The sequence below is a fragment of the Salvelinus fontinalis genome, chromosome 4 (genome assembly GCF_029448725.1).
Source record: "Salvelinus fontinalis isolate EN_2023a chromosome 4, ASM2944872v1, whole genome shotgun sequence".
NCBI classification, from domain to species: Eukaryota; Metazoa; Chordata; class Actinopteri; order Salmoniformes; family Salmonidae; genus Salvelinus; species Salvelinus fontinalis.
In genome coordinates, this window is record NC_074668.1 from 23,130,333 (window position 1) to 23,147,637 (window position 17,305).

Genomic DNA, 17,305 nt, shown 5'->3' on the forward strand with positions numbered 1-17,305 from the left:
GGAAGAAATTGTTTGTGTTGTATTTCCCACACACAACCTATGTACTGTATATTGCCCACAGAATGATTGTAAAACATTCCAAGGTACATTCATCTACACTATTATTCTGTCACAGAGTTTGGAGTGTTTGTGGACGCATATGGACGAAGGAGCCGCACTGAAGAGATCAAATGGAGCCGTCTGCCCCTGGCCTTCGGTGTGTATAGAAAAGCTTTGTCTTCATACAGTACACTTCTAACAAAGTGGTATACGTTGTGGTGGATTTGACGCAATATTGTCATAACATGCTACGAATGTGTATGCCATGCCTTTTGTAATGTAACCCTTTCCCTCTCGGTCTTGCACAGCTTACAGAGAGCCCTACCTGTTTGTGACATATTTTAACTCTTTGGATGTGATCGAGGTTCAGGGACATGCTGCACTTGGGTAAAGGAAAACGACTGAAATACGAACTTACACAATAAGAACTTGATTATGACAAATGCATCAGTATTCATCTGAGTATGCAACCACAATCAATAAGACACATTGAGAATAACACATAGTACAATAATAGAGAAATGATCTCCAATAATGTTCCCTGTCTGATGCTAATTGTTCTATTCATCCATTGTGCTAAATGGCAGAAGTTATTGATTTATTTGTCCAGTAGGCCATTAAGCATGATGTTATTACTTCCTCTCAACTCACTGAATTGAATGTTGGGTAGTGTATTTCCAGACTTAATCCTAACCCTGCCTCTCTATTTACCTGTGTGTAGCCCTCCAGTGCTAGCCCACCTGGACATCCCTAACCCCCGTTACCTGGGTCCAGCCATCTCTTCTGGGGCCATCTACCTGGCCTCGTCCTACCAGAACAAGCTGCGGGTCATCTGCTGCAAGGGCAACCTGGTCAGGGAGTCTGGGGAGCTGCAGAGGACCGGCTCCAGCCGCGGGTGAGCTCTCGCTGTCATGTTCTAGACCCCAAACCTTTAGCTAATGGCCCTGAACTACTGTACCATCAACTACTTCTATGGTGAAGGGTAGTACTTGCACATACAAGTAAACAAAGGAAACTAGATACACTGGGTTACAAGTCTAATGCTAAATGTTGGAAGGGTATACAGTGACACCTACTGTTTTGAGTTTTCATTGCTGATACTTAGCAAAGCTTGGCAGCCAAATATATTTTAGCCATTGGTATTGTTTTAGCCATTAGTTATTGTTTCAATTAAAACCAAAATCTGTATTCATGGTTTTATCGATCTGACTTTTGTCTCATTTGAGCTGAAACAACAACAGCCTATTTGTCTCCATACATTTGTCTTCTGCTCTGGCATCTACAGCAGCCCCAGTAAGAGAGGACCACCTACATACACAGAGCACATCTCCAAGCGTCTGGCCTCGGCCCCTAGCGGCCATGAGGGGCTTCACCGTGAGCCCAGCACACCACACCGCTTCCGGGAGGGCCGAACTGAGTTCCGGCGGGACAAGTCCCCGGCGCGCCCCCTGGACAGAGAGAAGTCCCCTGGCCCCAGACTGGACAGCCGTAGAGAGAGGTCCCCTGGGAGGTTTGATGACCGCCAACGTCTCCACACCGGCTCTGACCGCCGCACACAGCTCACCCCCGTCAACAAGGTACAGTTACATAGCCACACTAGGAATTATATCTCGATTACATCGACTGCCCAATTTTGTTTATGATTGATTGTGAAGCTGGCACACTCAATAGTGCAGTACTACATATGAGTAGAGTTGATCTTCTGTGACCGAGTTTCTATGGCTATCTATCTCTGTATTTTAGGTGTGGGACCAGTCGTCTGTGTGAGTAACACAAGGAGAGGTTTTGGAGAGAGGAGCTGTGTGACCCTTTGTCCACTCTGCACATGGTTACGCCATCTAAGGGTGACCAACCAGAAAACCCATCGCCTGTATATAGTGCAATCTGGATTCATTTGCCAACACACTATTGCACTGGGGAAATTTCCTTTGACAATCTTCTCCTTTCTGACATGTGTATTCATTGCTATGGTCCTATGGCAGATAGTTGTTCAACAGAGCAGCATTAGCAGGGAACCCCTGTGGATCTAATGGGTCGAGGATATAAACCTTTATAAGAACTAAAATCAAAGTTGTAAATATTGTTCCAGTTTTTATAGCAAAAAGGGAATAGTAGGCTGGTAAAGCCAAGTCTATATTTTTTAAGGACGTGTTTCTAATGATGTTGCAGGGAGAGAAATCTCATCTCAAAATCTCATCTACATCATCCCAGATACAATACTGTAATTTTTGCTTTTCTATGGACGGTCAATGATGCCAACATTTAATCACCCATGTACTGTACAAATAATATGGGTTCCGAGAAGGCAATACTCATGAGCTTTTCACTTTGTACTTGAGATTAAGGGCTCTATTCAATCTGCATCGCAGAAATTCAGCATGATTGAAATTTATAAGCAATGTTAGTGGTTTAGCAGAGACTGCATTCACGGTAAACTCTGCATGTCGGCTCAACCTGAAATTCCCTTTACATCACGGAATCTGTAACGCTTCAGCTTTAAAGACTGAATAGAGCCCTAACTGTGCAGGATTCCAAATTCATTGTTTCTACATGACCGGTCTTCTTTTTGATTAAATGGACTTTGATATCTAATTGCATATGATTGCTTAACAACAGTTATTGTCTTACCATACTAATGGACAAAATAAATGCTAGGCTACAAGTGTTCCTTGTATTAAATATACTTAAGATGAATAATACGCCTATAATCTTTGTCTTTGATTTGAAACAGCAGGCAGTGGAGCTGGCTGACCATTAGTCTGCTGCCTGCAGCTGCTTATTATGGTACAGATGTCCTGTTCTTACTTCTGTGCAGTGAACTAACTATGAAGTCCAGTAATCGTCAGGGTTCGTCACTATTATCGCTTCTTTTTCAATTGATAAAATATGACATTTGTCACATCAGAAGAGCATGAGTAATTCAGAGCAGCAGTTTCTTTTTTTAACCTTGATTTTTGGTTTGTGTTTTTCTGTCATGTATTCACATGAATTTGTTTTCAATAAGTATACATTGTTGCAAGACAACTAAAGGTTATTCTTAATTTTTGTACATACATTAAAGATGATTGAGCTACCCTGGCAATGTGTCAAGATATGTCCTTTTTTGTACCATACATCTTACATATCATTTTCATTTTGCATGAGAAACTATTCCGGCTAGCAAATAACACATGGAAATAGCCCACTTTATTTTCCTTTAATTCTACATCAATGTAATGCTCTTTAAAGTAAATTCAACAAAACAAAATAAACATACTAAACAAAAAGAGCACTTGTTGTTACAAGAAACTGCTATGTCCTGTTACAGGAAACAGCTACAAAGTCCTCTTCGACCGACGAGACATGAGAAGGTTGAAAGTGCTTGTTAAAGATAATGGTAAAGGAGGAAAACAAATCAAAAGCACAGTAGTTATCCCTTTATTACACAGGTTGGTGGCAACTTAATTGGGGAGGATGGGCTCATGGTAATAGCTGGAGCGGGAATAGTATCAAATAGATTAAACACATGGTTTCCATGCATTTGATGCCATTCCATTTGCACTGGTCGGGCCATTATTATGAGCCGTCTCTCCTCAGCAGACTCCACTGCTTTGTTAGAGATCTGTATAAGAACTGCTTGGCACCAGTTTCCCTCTGACATACAGACACACGCTTGCTCACACACACACGCTCGGAAACACTTGCATTTACACCGGATTCCTGGGCCATTGCAGGGATGCCTCCTATGTGGAACTACGTGATGGGCAGCTTCTTAAATCACACGAGGGAAGAGAAATGAAAGCCAAAGAAGATCAAAATAACTCAAAAAACCAACTGGATGAAGTGTAAGGGCTCCTCCAGACAGACAATGTGTAAATCCAACCCCTCCACATACTCCCATCATATCCAGCTATGCCCCACAACAGCACCAAAAGAAAAACAGGCTCATCCCTCATGGGAGTCCTTCTGTGGGTGACATAATACTGAATAGAACAGACTCATTTTCAGCTTTATTGTTTGATGTATTACTGTGACAGTGTCTACTTTAACTGAAATGCTGTGCAAAACAACAGCACTTTATTTTTCTAATTCGCGTTCATGGATTGTTAACCAAGTTTGCTGCCCCTCATCGTGCCTGTAACGGTGAAACTGCCCTACAGCCTCTAGCCTCGCCCTCGACATGCCAGAGTGCGACAGGGACACCAATGGAAGCCAGAAGTAAATGAGTGTCTAAAGGAGCATTACTCTGGACCTAATTTAGCCCTCAAATGTCAAACCTCAGTTTGGGAAATTATGACCAGAAAGACCCACATGGCTTTGAGATCTGAAGCTATGGACTACTTAGTCCAGCCATTGAAATGTACACAGTATAAGCTATTCAGGGGGTCATTTAAAGAGATCAACAGTCAAGAGTTTGGTCTAAGCCCTCAGATGGTTTACAAGATGGCAGTCCAAACTATACATGGCTCTTTCACACAGTCTGCTGATCAGATAGAGTTGTGAATAATAACAATTGCTGAAATCCTGTGATTCATTTGTGTCCTGCTAGTACGACAAGTGGCATTATTAATGATTGGCAGTCTTGAAGGATATCATTTTGGACATAGTATAGGGTTGTATTTGTACATGTAATGCTCGTAAAACCCAAAAATCATTAATAACAAAAAGGCCAATATTGATGGCGAACATCTGAAAAGCAAATATCAACTACTACAAGCGCAGTGAGAATATCTGTGTGCATGTATGAGTGTGTGGAGCTCCTGTCTGTATGGTAGAGGTAGTGTGTACATGTACTGTATATGAGTGGGGTATGTGTGACCATATGTGAGTGAGAGGTGGGGGTATAGTATAGGTTGTTGTTTCTGACCACCATTCTGTCAGTGCATGGGAATCTCATCGATTTGGGCCATCTTTTCTCACGGCCCTTAAGATTCACTACTGATAAACACTGATTATCCTGTGGCAATGGAATTGTCTAAATTTGAGACAGCAATTCAAGAATAAAACATCAATAAATAATGAAAAGGGTACTGATAGCAATAAAATGGAAAACCACTGCAGCATCAAAACAGGAACACACCCGCTTCAAAAAAAATAGATTCCTGTTTCCAACAAGTTGAAAGTATCGTTTTTTCTGCAATCAGCAAAAAGAAAAAGATACAAATGAAAAGGTTTATGGTGACTAATTTGGTAGCCACTCTAAAAGGATTCTTATATACATCGTTTCTTAAACGCTATATACTTATCTGAATATATTATTTATGTTACAAAAATGTATCTGAGAGGAGTTTATTGATGAGATGAAATAAGTGACTTCTCAATTCAGCTGGAGAAAACTGAGCTAACCAGCTAAGAACAACACCCTCTAGTGTCACTGGATGTTCCACAGAGACACAGTACTATACATTTCATCCCCTTGTACTATCCAGCACTTCCTCGGTTTATATAGGACATGACGCAATGGTGGTTATGAGGATGTTCAAAGGAAAAGATTGTGATGCATGTATGACTCTCAACTAAATATTTTAGGGCTGTTTCATTATGTTCAACTAATAGCAAGGAATTTAGTTACTAAATTAGCAGTAAGTGTTGGGTAATAATTCACCCATCCTGCAGACGAGGACACATTGGTAAATGAGTTCCTGTCATAACAGGGGGAAACTGATACAGAAACATGACTAAAGCACATCCCTTAGTGTCCCCATGACAACCATTACACCACTTCCTATTAAACCCTGGTTGTGATGGATTGAACGTGATGTCATGTCCACTTCAGTGCCACCATGCTCCAAGTGCCTGCTGGGTAAATTGGGGGGGGGGTCATCCTAATTTGAAGTGATGGGCATGAAGGCAGAGTAAATAAATGCATTTCCTCGAGCTTATTTAGGTCTCTGAAAACAAGTGACAATGCCAAATTAAATTTATGCCGCGTTCAAAACAACTGGAAACTTGTGAAAAAACGAGCTCCGACCGGGAAAAATCTGTGTGAACAGTCATCCAACTCGGGCATTCAGGCCTCTTTCTAGAGCTCCGAATTTCAGACCTGACGATCACTGACATGATTGATCTGAGTTCCCAGTCGTTTTGAACGCGGCATTGGTTCAGAAGCTCTGTCATAATACCAGCTGTCAACATTATCTACATCGTCTACCATTAGTGTGTGGCACCTATTCATGCCAAGAGAGTTGCAAAATGGAACCAGCTAGGAGAGGATTCATACTTTGATGCAATTCAAAAACTAACACTTGTTAGATCTCAGTAACTCCCAAATACCCTCCCTGCTTAGGGCAGAGTCCTAACTTCAGACACATAACTCAAGTTGAAATTCTGCCCAAGTTCATCCAGGTGTTCCCCAGAAGTCAATGGAAGGCCGTGCCAACACAGTCCAGCCCTATTCTGGACACTAGAAGTGGTTTCTGAAGCACTGGAGGTGTTCTTCCATTCTGTCCCAAATCTCGCCACTGTCCAACAGAAAAGTCCCTAGGGGATGGATGATGCTACCACTCCTGTAAGAACTAGAAGTGGGTAAAAAAAGAAAAGAAAGATGAACAAGCCCTCAAGAAGACTTTACAGCATCATTCGGAGATGACCCTCTCATGCCCCCCCCCCGGACAGCGGGACCAAACAGGACAGCGGGACCAAACAGGCTATCCTTGCTCTATCGCTGTCCCAGTCTTACACCACGTCGACAAACACTACCAGCAGTCCTCTGTGTGTTGTCACACACACCCTTCCGTCAATCTTTCCTTTCATCCATTCCTGTGCATAACCACCATGCTTAGCAAAGTGCGTAGCATCTAGCAAAAACACCTTGTTCACCTCCTCCACTACATCTGGCATTGCAGACCTATATACATGAAAATCCATATTTTGCAGCACACACGTACATGGGACATTCTGCAGCTCCTGAGCTCATCAGTAGTGTGCCTGACACTGTCAGTGGCTAGCTGAGTATTGGCTGGGGGGCTCGGCCTAGCCCCTCCCAGGGCCCTAGTTGGAGCTGGTTGTGATGGGTTCTTCCAGCTCCAGTTCCATGGGATTGGGAGCAGTATTGATCTGGAGGCTGCCGTAGCAGGTCTTACAAACACGGGTGGGCTCAAACAGCTGCTGGCTTGGCACAGGTATCTTCTGGTCGCAGCAGCTGGCACAGAATACATTCCCACAGTTCCTACAGGGGGAGACAGTGAGACAGCACAGGTTCAGTCTCCATCACAGAGGGGCTGTTTAGTGGATATGAGAGAAAATTTCATGCAGCAATTAGAAGTAAGACCCTTTGATTTAATATGTAGGGCACAATCTTTATACTCATCATAAGTTGTTATACTGACACCCCGATAAGAAAACCTGACATGGTCCTGTATGTTTTCAGACTAGTGGCTCAACACTTTGGTCACTGATTAGACATTTCCAGGTGGAAGTATTGGCGAAAGGCCTGAAAACCAAAACTTCCCCTATAGCCCACTCACTAAATGCACCCCTTGCACTGCCATGAAAAACAGATGTGTTGTTAATACATATTTGCAGACAACTGCCAGCCATTCTCAGCTTCATGCTCATACCTTCCACATGACAAATGACCAGACAGGAGATGGCCATCACGGTCATGTGAGAGCCATCTGACTTTCTTAAGGAGAATGCTGCCAAAATAAAGTGTCTGAGCGGGGTGGTTTTACAATAGGTAAGGGGTGGGTTAGGTTAGGATGAAGTCAACCAAAAAGGTGGAGCAATGCAGGATTAGCGGGACGGTAGGAGAGAGGGGAGAGAGGGGACAGTGAAGCCGTATCTCACCAGACCTCTTGGACAGGCTCCCTGTCACTGTGGAGGAGAGGGTACAGAATGGACAAGAGCAACCATCAGTGTGGCCCAGACCAGACAAACACTGCTCTCTCATCTAGTCTACACTGCTAATACAGACAACATCTCTCCCTATCACACTCACTCAGATACTGTAGAAACCCTACTTTCCCAGTTCCATGCATAACAAACACTAGACCTCTTTACATAGGCTGCTCCCATTACAGCACAGATTCAAAAACGTTCCTTCACTGTGGTCTTGACTGGATGATACCAGTAGCACATACTATGAAAAGGTCGGTCTTGAATGGCCTTGATTTAAACGGCGCATTCAAACAATCTCTAAATTACACTAGAAGTCTGCAATCAGCCCTAAACAGTTTTGCAAACGTCACAAATAGCCCAAATGTTAACGTATTCCCAACAAGCTAATTGTCATGTAAGGCCTTTACACCTAGGCTCTAACACAAGGCGCCTTTTAAAAGCTCCAGTTGGCATAACAGGGAAGAAACTAAACTAAGATGCTCTATTTGTAGGCTACAATGTGGCATTGTGAGCATTCTGCTGGACATGGACCAAAATGGTGCTGGTAAACTAGTTCGCTGACTATGGCTTAACCAAAAGGTACAGACAGCTTACAGATATGCAGCTTTTGGAGCACCGTGGAAATCTAAATAGCAGTGGCAACATGTTGAAGCTGTCCCACATTGGCCCATTGTACCAGGGAATTAGAAAGGATAACAATATGAGGAAATGAGAAAACCAAGAGAGGCAATGCAGAGACTACAGGACCCGCATGGCAGATCTGTCCCATTCATAAGCACATCCACAACATCCATGAAGAAAACTAAATGTTTGTCTTCTCTCACAAAATGGTAATGATAAATGATAATGAAAATTGTCATTCTATTACTGATGGCCTGCGGGCATAAGGCTAATCACATCACAACACCTGAATTACAAGCGATACATTTGCAAAGCAAAAAAAGACCCAAACAGAACAACAGCAGGATCTCAGGGGGAAGGAAGAAAAAAAAGAGTAGAAAACTGATATCAACAAGTTTGAGCTGAGGCAGTGTCTCCTGAGTTAAGTCTCATCACAAGTGATAGCAGTGTGTCTAAGGGCAGCCAAGGCCCAGTTCAAACCATAGCAAGGACAAAAGCCTGTGGTTGGTTACCTGCAGTGATGCTTCCTGGTGGCGAGCCAGAACCTACTCTCACACCCGTAGCACTGGGCTGCCAAGTGGTCCGGGTACCAGCGGGTCACCTGCAACAGGTAGCCAAATGGCAGTTCTCAGCTAGCATCTTAAGGTCAGCCAAACTTTCTGTGAACTCCCAGTTTCTACAGCCACTATAGTCCATCATTCATCTTCCACCCCTCCTCCAGGTCCCGTATTGTAGCATCCCATTCGGCCAGGCAGCTTACCTCAGTGTCATTCTTGTCCACCTGCTCCCAGCTAGCCTCGGAGAAGAGCTCTGTGCTGCAGCGGGACAGGCAGCTAGCATCCAGGTTATACTCAGAGTCTGTCATTGAGGTCTGAGTGAGAGGGAATGAGATAACAGAAACTCAGTATCTTTGTAATTTCACATCTGACTAAATATTAACAATTAAGTGGTTCTCCCCTCAAATGTCTAGTTCCAGCACTGTCAGTCTGATCAAATCGTTTTTGAAAATCCTCACTCAAACCAACTTAGTCACAGCTCTTAACTGCCAAGTCATCTCTCTGCAGGACGAGGCCGGGTCTTACCACTTCGTCTCCCATATCTCCGTTGATCCTGAGGGACGCCGCGTGGTGATGGCTCTCCAGGCGGCTCCACAGCTCCTGCACCTGCTTCTTCAGCGTCTCCACCTCCATCTGGTGGCCTGCCTCGATCTGCCTCAACCGCTGCTGGATGGCGTCCGTGTGGAGCGTCAGCCCGTCATCGTCCAGGTGACTGCGGGCCGGCTGCTCGGGGCTGGGTGTGGCGGCGGGGCGCCCCAGTAGGGCATGGAGGCAGCGGTGCTGGGAGCAGCTGCCCCGGCGGTGGTGGGTCAGGGAGTTGCAGGAGGCCAGGGACACCTGGCGGCTCAGTGGGGCCCGCTCCCCATTCACCTTGGCCCAGTGAGGGCCACTGCAGGGCTCCCCCTCCAAGCTCTCGCCATTACACAGTCCCTCCCTGCTGGGATCAGCACTCAAAGACTGGAAGGCACTGACAGAGGGCCGCTTGCGTCCTCCATTTGAAGTCCTGGGTGCCCCCTGCTCTGGCTCTGCCTCCCCGTTCACTCTCCTGTGGCAGGGGGGTTGACTCCTGCCTTCAGAGCAGGGCTGGGGGCCTGCACAGATGGGTGCCTGCACTGGGGCCTCTGGCCTGGTGCAGGCCTCTTCAGTCAGAGTCTCTGTTGAGCTCTCCATGAGGGAGGCCCTCTTGTCAGCCTGCACCAGGACCTCTGAGAGGTGTCTGCTGGACTTAAGCTCTGGTGGAAGGTGATTCTTAGCAGCCACTGGTGTCCTCTCTCCAAAGCCATTGGTTATAGTTCTAAGGGTAGCGTGGGCTGGGCTGGGGGTGCTGGTGCTAGGGTTGTGGTCTGGCTCCTCCTGGGCAGTATGGTTCTCCAGAACCTGCTTCACCAGCACTTCTTCCGGCTTCTCTATCGCCTCCTGCTCCTCTGGAACGTCCGTGGGACTGCCTGGAGAGACACTAGACGACTCCTCAGGCTCATCTGTGCCCTTCTCTGGGTGATGCCCATTAGTGATAGTAGCCTCCGTCTGATTCTCAGCCCCATTGATGTTAGCTTGTTTATCAGCCTTACCATCACTGGTGCTGGCCTCTTTCTCCGTCTCTCTTCCATTAACGTTAGCATCAATCAGAGTTTGAGCCACAGCAATAGGAGGAGCAGCAGCGTTATCTTCTCTCTGAGTATCGGCACCAACCTCCTCCTTTGTTGCTTCCTGGAGAATGTTCTCCATCTGTCCCTCTGCCACAGCCAGCTCAATGGAGAGCTCAAGCTCTTCTCCTGCTGCTAACAAACCCTTGGAGGCTCCGTCTCTCAGCTCAATCTGCCCTCCTTCAGGGCTGTCTTCCGGCTCAGAGTCGGCCGTGCCTGCCTGAGGCCCTGCTGCTCCAGGCTGGCCGTTAGCACGCCCTTCCTGAGCTCCCCCTCCGTCGGGCCCCATAGCGATGTTGAGCTCCAGAGAGCGCCGGTGGTCCTGCCACTTCTCATTTAGGTTTGGGTCACTGGAGCGCCGGTTGGGGGCAAGCGAGCTCCCCAGCTCACATGCGCTGGGCAAGTTATCGAAGGAACGGGTCTTCGGACGTCTTTCGAGGGAGGAAAGAGATGAATTGAGTTGATTAGCACATGGAAAAAACAGCCTTTTATCCCTAAACAATGGCTCCGTATCATTGAGGCCTAATGATTGAAGTGGAGGCTGTGTATATAATCAGGTTGTAATCATATTATAGTGTTCAGGATTAAGACATGCATGTCCACAAATGGAAAATACAGAGCGAAGCATAGCTCAAGTGATTGAGAAGACTATGTAAAATTTGTGTTGTAATCAAATGTATCCCCATAACCTATTGATCAAGGAAAAACAGACAGTTAATCTTGCAAAGAAAAAAGAAAAATTGAACGGATTCAGCAGTGTTTTTGAAACACGTCCTCAACAGTTATCGTCAATAACAAATGGCTACAAAAATACTTTGTGGTATATTGTTGTAAACTGCCTCAACCGACTTATTTTTGATCTTTTCAAGACACCGACAAAGTCATGAGATTAAATAAGCAGAGGATAAAACTATTTGCATCTCCCAGACAAATCATTGTGTGAGTGAAAAGCAGTTAGGCAGCTGAGCTGGTTATAGAGCAGGTTACAGAGCGAGGTCCCTTTGGTTGTGGTGCCCGAAACCTGGGTCTATCTTACATCAGAGAGGGAGCAGAGTGGCAGGCTCACCTGCCCAGGGGAGTGTCCTCAGGGTTGGCACCAGGCACAGGATAAGGTGCACACGACTCGTCAGAGGGCGTGGTGGGAGAGGAGCTGGGAAGGTAGACTGCTGTCCACAGCATCAGGTTACGTACATGACACACTGGGTGGAGCACCTACAACAACAGACCCAACTTTAGATATAGGAATATGCAGGGGGTTGAACATAAATATTTATGTATGTGATGGGCAGAATATTCACACTTGAGCAAGCAAGGCAGTACAATGTCAACAAAGTGGCCACAAAAACTGTTTTAAATAGATAAGATGACATTGTTTGTGTCATAAATTAAAGTTTAGTTCTAGGACCATGAACATTTTTAAGTAAACAAAAATAATAAATTATAGCACTCTGGGGCATTCCCTAAAAGTACCCCTCCCATTGTATCTAAGGCATGGAGGAATGTTCCAATATAAAGGGGTGAGCAAACAGAGAGCAGACATACAGTCTCGGAGTGGGAGGAGTAGAGCATGTTCCTCAAGGCGCGGTTGGCTGGTCGCAACAGTGACCACACGGAGCAGGTCCTCTCCCGAACCTGACGGTCCTCCCTCTCCTTACCACTGTTGCACAGGAAGGTGCCAAACAGACACGAGTAGGAATGCTGCACCATCTTCACCTGCACAGACAAACACAGGACCAGAAACACACAAACATGTCAGAGCATGCTCAAATCTCAGGTATGATAATGATAGTGAGTAAAAATTCCATGCATCTGAGCCTAAAATATTACAAAACTCTCCAGGATAATTACATATCAGTCTCACAGCTGGATAAAAACAGTAACTCAAACCAACAAAATTTGACAGTCATTCATACTAATCCAAATATAAACATTTGAGTTGCATCCAATTCCTGACTAAGTGAGTTTGATTCCATCCTATTCAGGTCTATGGTCATCCTCCTCACCAGGAAGGCCTCATTGAATTCAAAGGAGCATGGGAACTGCCTTTGGAGCTGGTGAACACAGTCCAGCCACTGCAGGAAGACCGGGCAGCGCTCGTTCAGGTCCTCGGAGTTCTCCCCGTGGCCACAGCGGTCAGCAAACTTATGGCCAAAGTCCAGCCACTCAGTCTCCACCAGCACCTGGAAACCCTGTAGAGAAATCATATCAACAGCAAGAGATACATTTCAGTCAAAATGGATGTTATACTTTAAGAGAGGCACATATGCATTTATTTCAGCCATCTAAAATGTGCCTCTGTTTATGTCTAATTGTTAAAATCAACCTAAAAATGTTCCAATACAGCGATCAACGAGGCCCAATGATCGTCCCAGCCAGCCTACCTCAATGGTGCGGTAGTATGGGTCCAACAAGAGCTTGGACAGGGCAGCGATCTGGGGCGTGCGGTCCCATCCGTCAGAGCAGTGCACCAGAACAGGTCTGTGGTCGCGGTCCACAGCGTTCACCACCAGCAGGGCAGCCTTCAGCAGCAGAGACAGGTGCTGCAGCCACTTGGTGCTCTCCAGAGCAGACAGCCAGCTACAGAGGGAGAGCCGGTTAAGTTGTCTCCTGAATGCACAGCCTCACTGTAGTGCACACAAACTACTCCCATACAATCAGTCACACCAAGCACTGACTTGTAAACACAACAGCTCATCTTCGATAAAGACAAACCAAAGACCTCTAAATGTGACAAGCAAGAGGCTCTTAAATATGTATCTTGAATATGTCTGTTTCATTGAATTTGACTAGTTATGAAAAGGGCTTACTATTATTGAGTCTGAGTACTTTCAACAACATGCTCTTAGTTCAAGGGAGACATTTTGATTCAATGGCAGAGTGGAATGTGAGAGTTCAGATGGAAAGAGATCCTTTAGTTGTGGGCTGGGCTCCTAAACCAGAACCAGATGTGTGGGCAAGGCTAAAACCCAACTGGGGTTAGTACAGTTACTAAGCCACCATGGCAACAAACTGGAGTGGAGTAGGTGGTCTCTGCTTGTGTAATTCATCTTGGATTGTGAGCCTAGTCGGAATGGACCTCCACTGCAGTGCTAGAGCCACAACTCACTTGGCCGGGTCCGGCATCTGGGTGCAGAGGAAGCGCAGGGACTGGAAACTCTTGCGGATGGAGTGAATGTTGGCCATGCCCATGAACACAACCTCACAGTTGGGGTAGTACTCTGTATAGAGGAGAAGATGATGAGTCAGTTTGTGACAAATGAATATATCATTAATACCAAAACAACTACTCTTGGGCAGAAAAATAACAGTACAGATTGCGAGTTAGTACAGTTTTTCTGTTGACATTAAGTTGACAATAACATGCTTCCATGCAAACCCATTGACCTCAGTCTCCTGGATCCACTGGCCCAGAGATGAGCCATCTTACCTGGGCATTCACAGCCCCCTCCCTTGGCCCTGTTGGCCACAGCGGCTGCATAGGACCTGGCATCCAGGATCAGCAGCTTTTGTGGCTGGATGGCCAGCGTCTCTACCTCCGAGCTGTTCGTCAGGGACGATTCTGAAACACGAAAAGACACAACCTGAATTAAATCTCTGCATAGGTGATGACAGTCAGTATTATCAAATAAAAGCGGTAATAAATATCTGAGAGGGGCCAGCACAAGTCCTGACAGGCCAACATTGCACAACCATGTGTCTGCAGCAAAGCCACACAAACAGATAGGAAGGTGCTGCTTCAGCACTCTGTGTGTATGGTATGGGTGTGAGAATGTGTGCATGTTTGTGTGTTGTGGACTGACCGAAATCAGTGTCCACGAGGTCATTGGTGCCGATGGTTCCATTGATGTAGGATCCGTTTGCCAGGTGTTTGCGGGAGCTGCAGTCCACAGCACAGGCCCTGGCGATGGACTGGACCAGGTGCTCGTCGTCTGCATTCCTCCAGCCCCACCAACTGACCTCCGGCTGGCCGCAGCGGGCGATCACAGCCCCAGTGCTCTGGTGCCTGGAGGACAGGGGAGGAGAGGCATGGGACAGTCAGGAGAACAGACTGCACTGTGCGGGAAAACAACATGGAGCAACTCTGATCCATTTGGCATCTGGAGTCAATAACAAGGTATCCTGTGAAAGGATTGGGTCCAAAAAACATACATATGCAAAGATGGAACCCTCCCTACTCATGAAACACACCTCAGGGTGAAAGGAGTTGTCCTTGCTTTGCATTGTATTCACAGAACCTATCCCTGTTCTCTCTCACTGACTAACAACGCTACACACAGACAGAAAGCCCCACCTGAACACAACGGCCGGGAACCTCTTCCAGGAGCGGAAGTCTGCCACGTTCTCCAGCTCCTTGTCTGTGATCCAGGCTGGCACCAGGAGCTGCTGCGGATAGCTGGAGCACAGCCTGGCAATGCCATGGGAGAGAGGGGGCAGGGGTTAGAACAGGAGGAGAGGGGGGCACAGGCTGAGTGATGCCTCTAAAAAGTCCCTATCCCAGAACACCTAATCGTGGACAAGGTCCTTATCTACAGGAGGCTCATCACCAGTGGAGGACAACAGAACAACCAGCCTCTGTATCAGACACACAGAGCAGTGTGTGCAGAAGGGTGACAGCAGACAGTTATCATGGCACTACCCTGGGAGGCTTGGTAATCAGATCAGCTCTGTAGGATGCAGGCTGTCAGGGGGCTGTTGGCGGCTTATACCTGAACTTGCTGTTGATGTCAGATATCCTCCAGGCGTTTTGAGTGTCAAAGCCCATCCTCTCCACCTCATTCTTGAACCAGGAGGTCACATGCTCTCCTAACAGAGCACACAGGGACACACGAGGAGAGATGAGATTAGCCAAAATGAAGGGAAGGATTTGGGTCTGTCACCACCGAGTAGAGGTTGTCTGAGGACACCGGTGTCCTGGTCTATGTACCTGGCCTGCACAGCTCCCCGTGCTGCTCCTTCTCCCCGGCGTACACGTCCACACACCAGGCATGGAAGGGGAAGGAGAAGAGGTCCTCCAAGCAAGACGGAGGGCGGACCGCAGCGTTCAACCGCTTCAGCCACTCCTGACACTGCTCTAAGGTGGAGAACTGACACCTGGGAGACAAGCAGCACAATCATACATACTCACTATAGGCCTAAACCAAGACATGAACATCAAGAATGTTGCACGCAATATGCATGTCTGTATTGTTTCAGTTGGTCCTCCTACCTGACGACCTTACAGTCCTTGCAGGTGACATGGAGCTGGAAAATGTCACGACACTCCACAGTCTCTATGAGCTGCAGAGGGACCTGGTGAGAGAATAAACACAGACACAGGAACACAACAGTCACACTCTGGTGTACCACAATCTCCAAACCAGCAGGCTGACTTTCTCTCACACAAATAAGCTCGTTTCAGGCTCTAGGCCTACATGTGCTCTACAGTCACACAAGGGGACAACCAAAAGTAAGAGAGCAGAAGTCACAAGCACATGCAGTAAATGCTTGTGCAATATCGCCACCAACAAAATGTCTACATTTCAAAACAAGTTAGTAGGCTAGTTAAATATTTCACGTTAAGTGTGATAATGCCGATCATGCCAGGAGAGCTAAAGGCTACACTGCTGTCACCATGAAAATCTGAGCACATACTCTACCTGACGACGACCTTACAGTCCTTCACAGCTGCAAACTAGCTGCATCAGATGTCAAATAGCATTTCTCAAGAAAAGTTTGCCATTTTCACGTCTCCTTTAACACTACCTTCCGCTTTGATGTGCTTCCCTCGTGTACTGATTCAGTATGTAAAACTGCTGGATCATTGTGCAGTAAATGTTCATCTGCAGCCCTATCGCCTCATATTTACTGTCTATTAAATCCTCATCTGATCTAGGCAAATACCACAAAAACTACAGTATTATACTGAAGAGATCCAGCATTTAGCTTCATGGGCAACTCAACCAAATTCACATAAAAATGTAAGTTATAGATCTAGCCTGATAATTGGTAGATCCGTTCTAAGCTTTCTCGATCACACCTACAGTCGTGGCCAAAAGTTTTGAGAATGACACAAATATTAATTTCCACAAAATGTGCTGCATGAGTGTCTTTAGATATTTGTGTCAGATGTTACTGGAATACTGAAGTATAATTACAAGCATTTCATAAGTGTCATAGGCTTTTATTAACAACTACATGAAGTTAATGCAAAGAGTCAATATTTGCAGCGTTGACCCTTCTTTTTCAAGACCTCTGCAATCCGCCCTGGCATGCTGTCAATTAACTTAGGCCACATCCTGACTGATGGCAGCCCATTCTTGCATAATCAATGCTTGGAGTTTGTGGGTTTTTGTTTGTCCACCCGCCTCTTGAGGATTGACCACAAGTTCAATGGGATTAAGGTCTGGGGAGTTTCCTGGCCATGGACCCAAAATATCGATGTTTTGTTCCCTGAGCCACTTAGTTATCACTTTTGCCTTATGGCAAGGTGCTCCATGCTGGAAAGGGCATTGTTCGTCTCCAATCTGTTCCTGGATGGTTGGGAGAAGTTTCTCTCTGAGGATGTGTTGGTACCATTCTTTATTCATGGCTGTGTTCTTAGAGAAAATTTTGAGTGAGCCCACTCCCTTAACTGAGAAGCAACCCCAC

General features: G+C 46.1%; 2 protein-coding genes across 12 annotated transcripts in view; one reads left to right on the forward strand and one right to left on the reverse strand.

Annotated features, from left to right (window-relative positions):
- LOC129853382 (citron rho-interacting kinase-like) overlaps positions 1-3,117 on the forward strand; it is a 133,283-nt gene extending 130,166 nt beyond the window's left edge. For all 10 annotated transcript variants that reach the window (XM_055919359.1, XM_055919355.1, XM_055919356.1 and 7 more), the window contains 5 exons: positions 116-196; positions 348-426; positions 761-934; positions 1,325-1,616; positions 1,783-3,117. In XM_055919359.1, the coding sequence (XP_055775334.1) occupies positions 116-196; positions 348-426; positions 761-934; positions 1,325-1,616; positions 1,783-1,806 (650 nt within the window). In that variant the 3' untranslated portion in view covers positions 1,807-3,117. The remainder of the gene's footprint in view (positions 1-115; positions 197-347; positions 427-760; positions 935-1,324; positions 1,617-1,782) is intronic.
- Positions 3,118-3,203: 86 nt separating this feature from the next.
- Positions 3,204-17,305, reverse strand: part of LOC129853386 (myotubularin-related protein 3-like) — a 31,919-nt gene continuing 17,817 nt past the window's right edge. The window contains exons 7-22 of one of the 2 annotated variants that reach the window (XM_055919373.1): positions 15,885-15,967; positions 15,603-15,769; positions 15,385-15,481; positions 14,970-15,083; positions 14,479-14,681; positions 14,106-14,237; positions 13,785-13,896; positions 13,060-13,255; positions 12,682-12,867; positions 12,221-12,391; positions 11,745-11,890; positions 9,561-11,109; positions 9,239-9,349; positions 8,991-9,079; positions 7,807-7,833; positions 3,204-7,186 (exon numbers count right to left, since the gene is read on the reverse strand). In XM_055919373.1, the coding sequence (XP_055775348.1) occupies positions 7,009-7,186; positions 7,807-7,833; positions 8,991-9,079; positions 9,239-9,349; positions 9,561-11,109; positions 11,745-11,890; positions 12,221-12,391; positions 12,682-12,867; positions 13,060-13,255; positions 13,785-13,896; positions 14,106-14,237; positions 14,479-14,681; positions 14,970-15,083; positions 15,385-15,481; positions 15,603-15,769; positions 15,885-15,967 (3,561 nt within the window). In that variant the 3' untranslated portion in view covers positions 3,204-7,008. The remainder of the gene's footprint in view (positions 7,187-7,806; positions 7,834-8,990; positions 9,080-9,238; positions 9,350-9,560; positions 11,110-11,744; positions 11,891-12,220; positions 12,392-12,681; positions 12,868-13,059; positions 13,256-13,784; positions 13,897-14,105; positions 14,238-14,478; positions 14,682-14,969; positions 15,084-15,384; positions 15,482-15,602; positions 15,770-15,884; positions 15,968-17,305) is intronic. The other variant, XM_055919374.1, reaches the window with a different exon arrangement.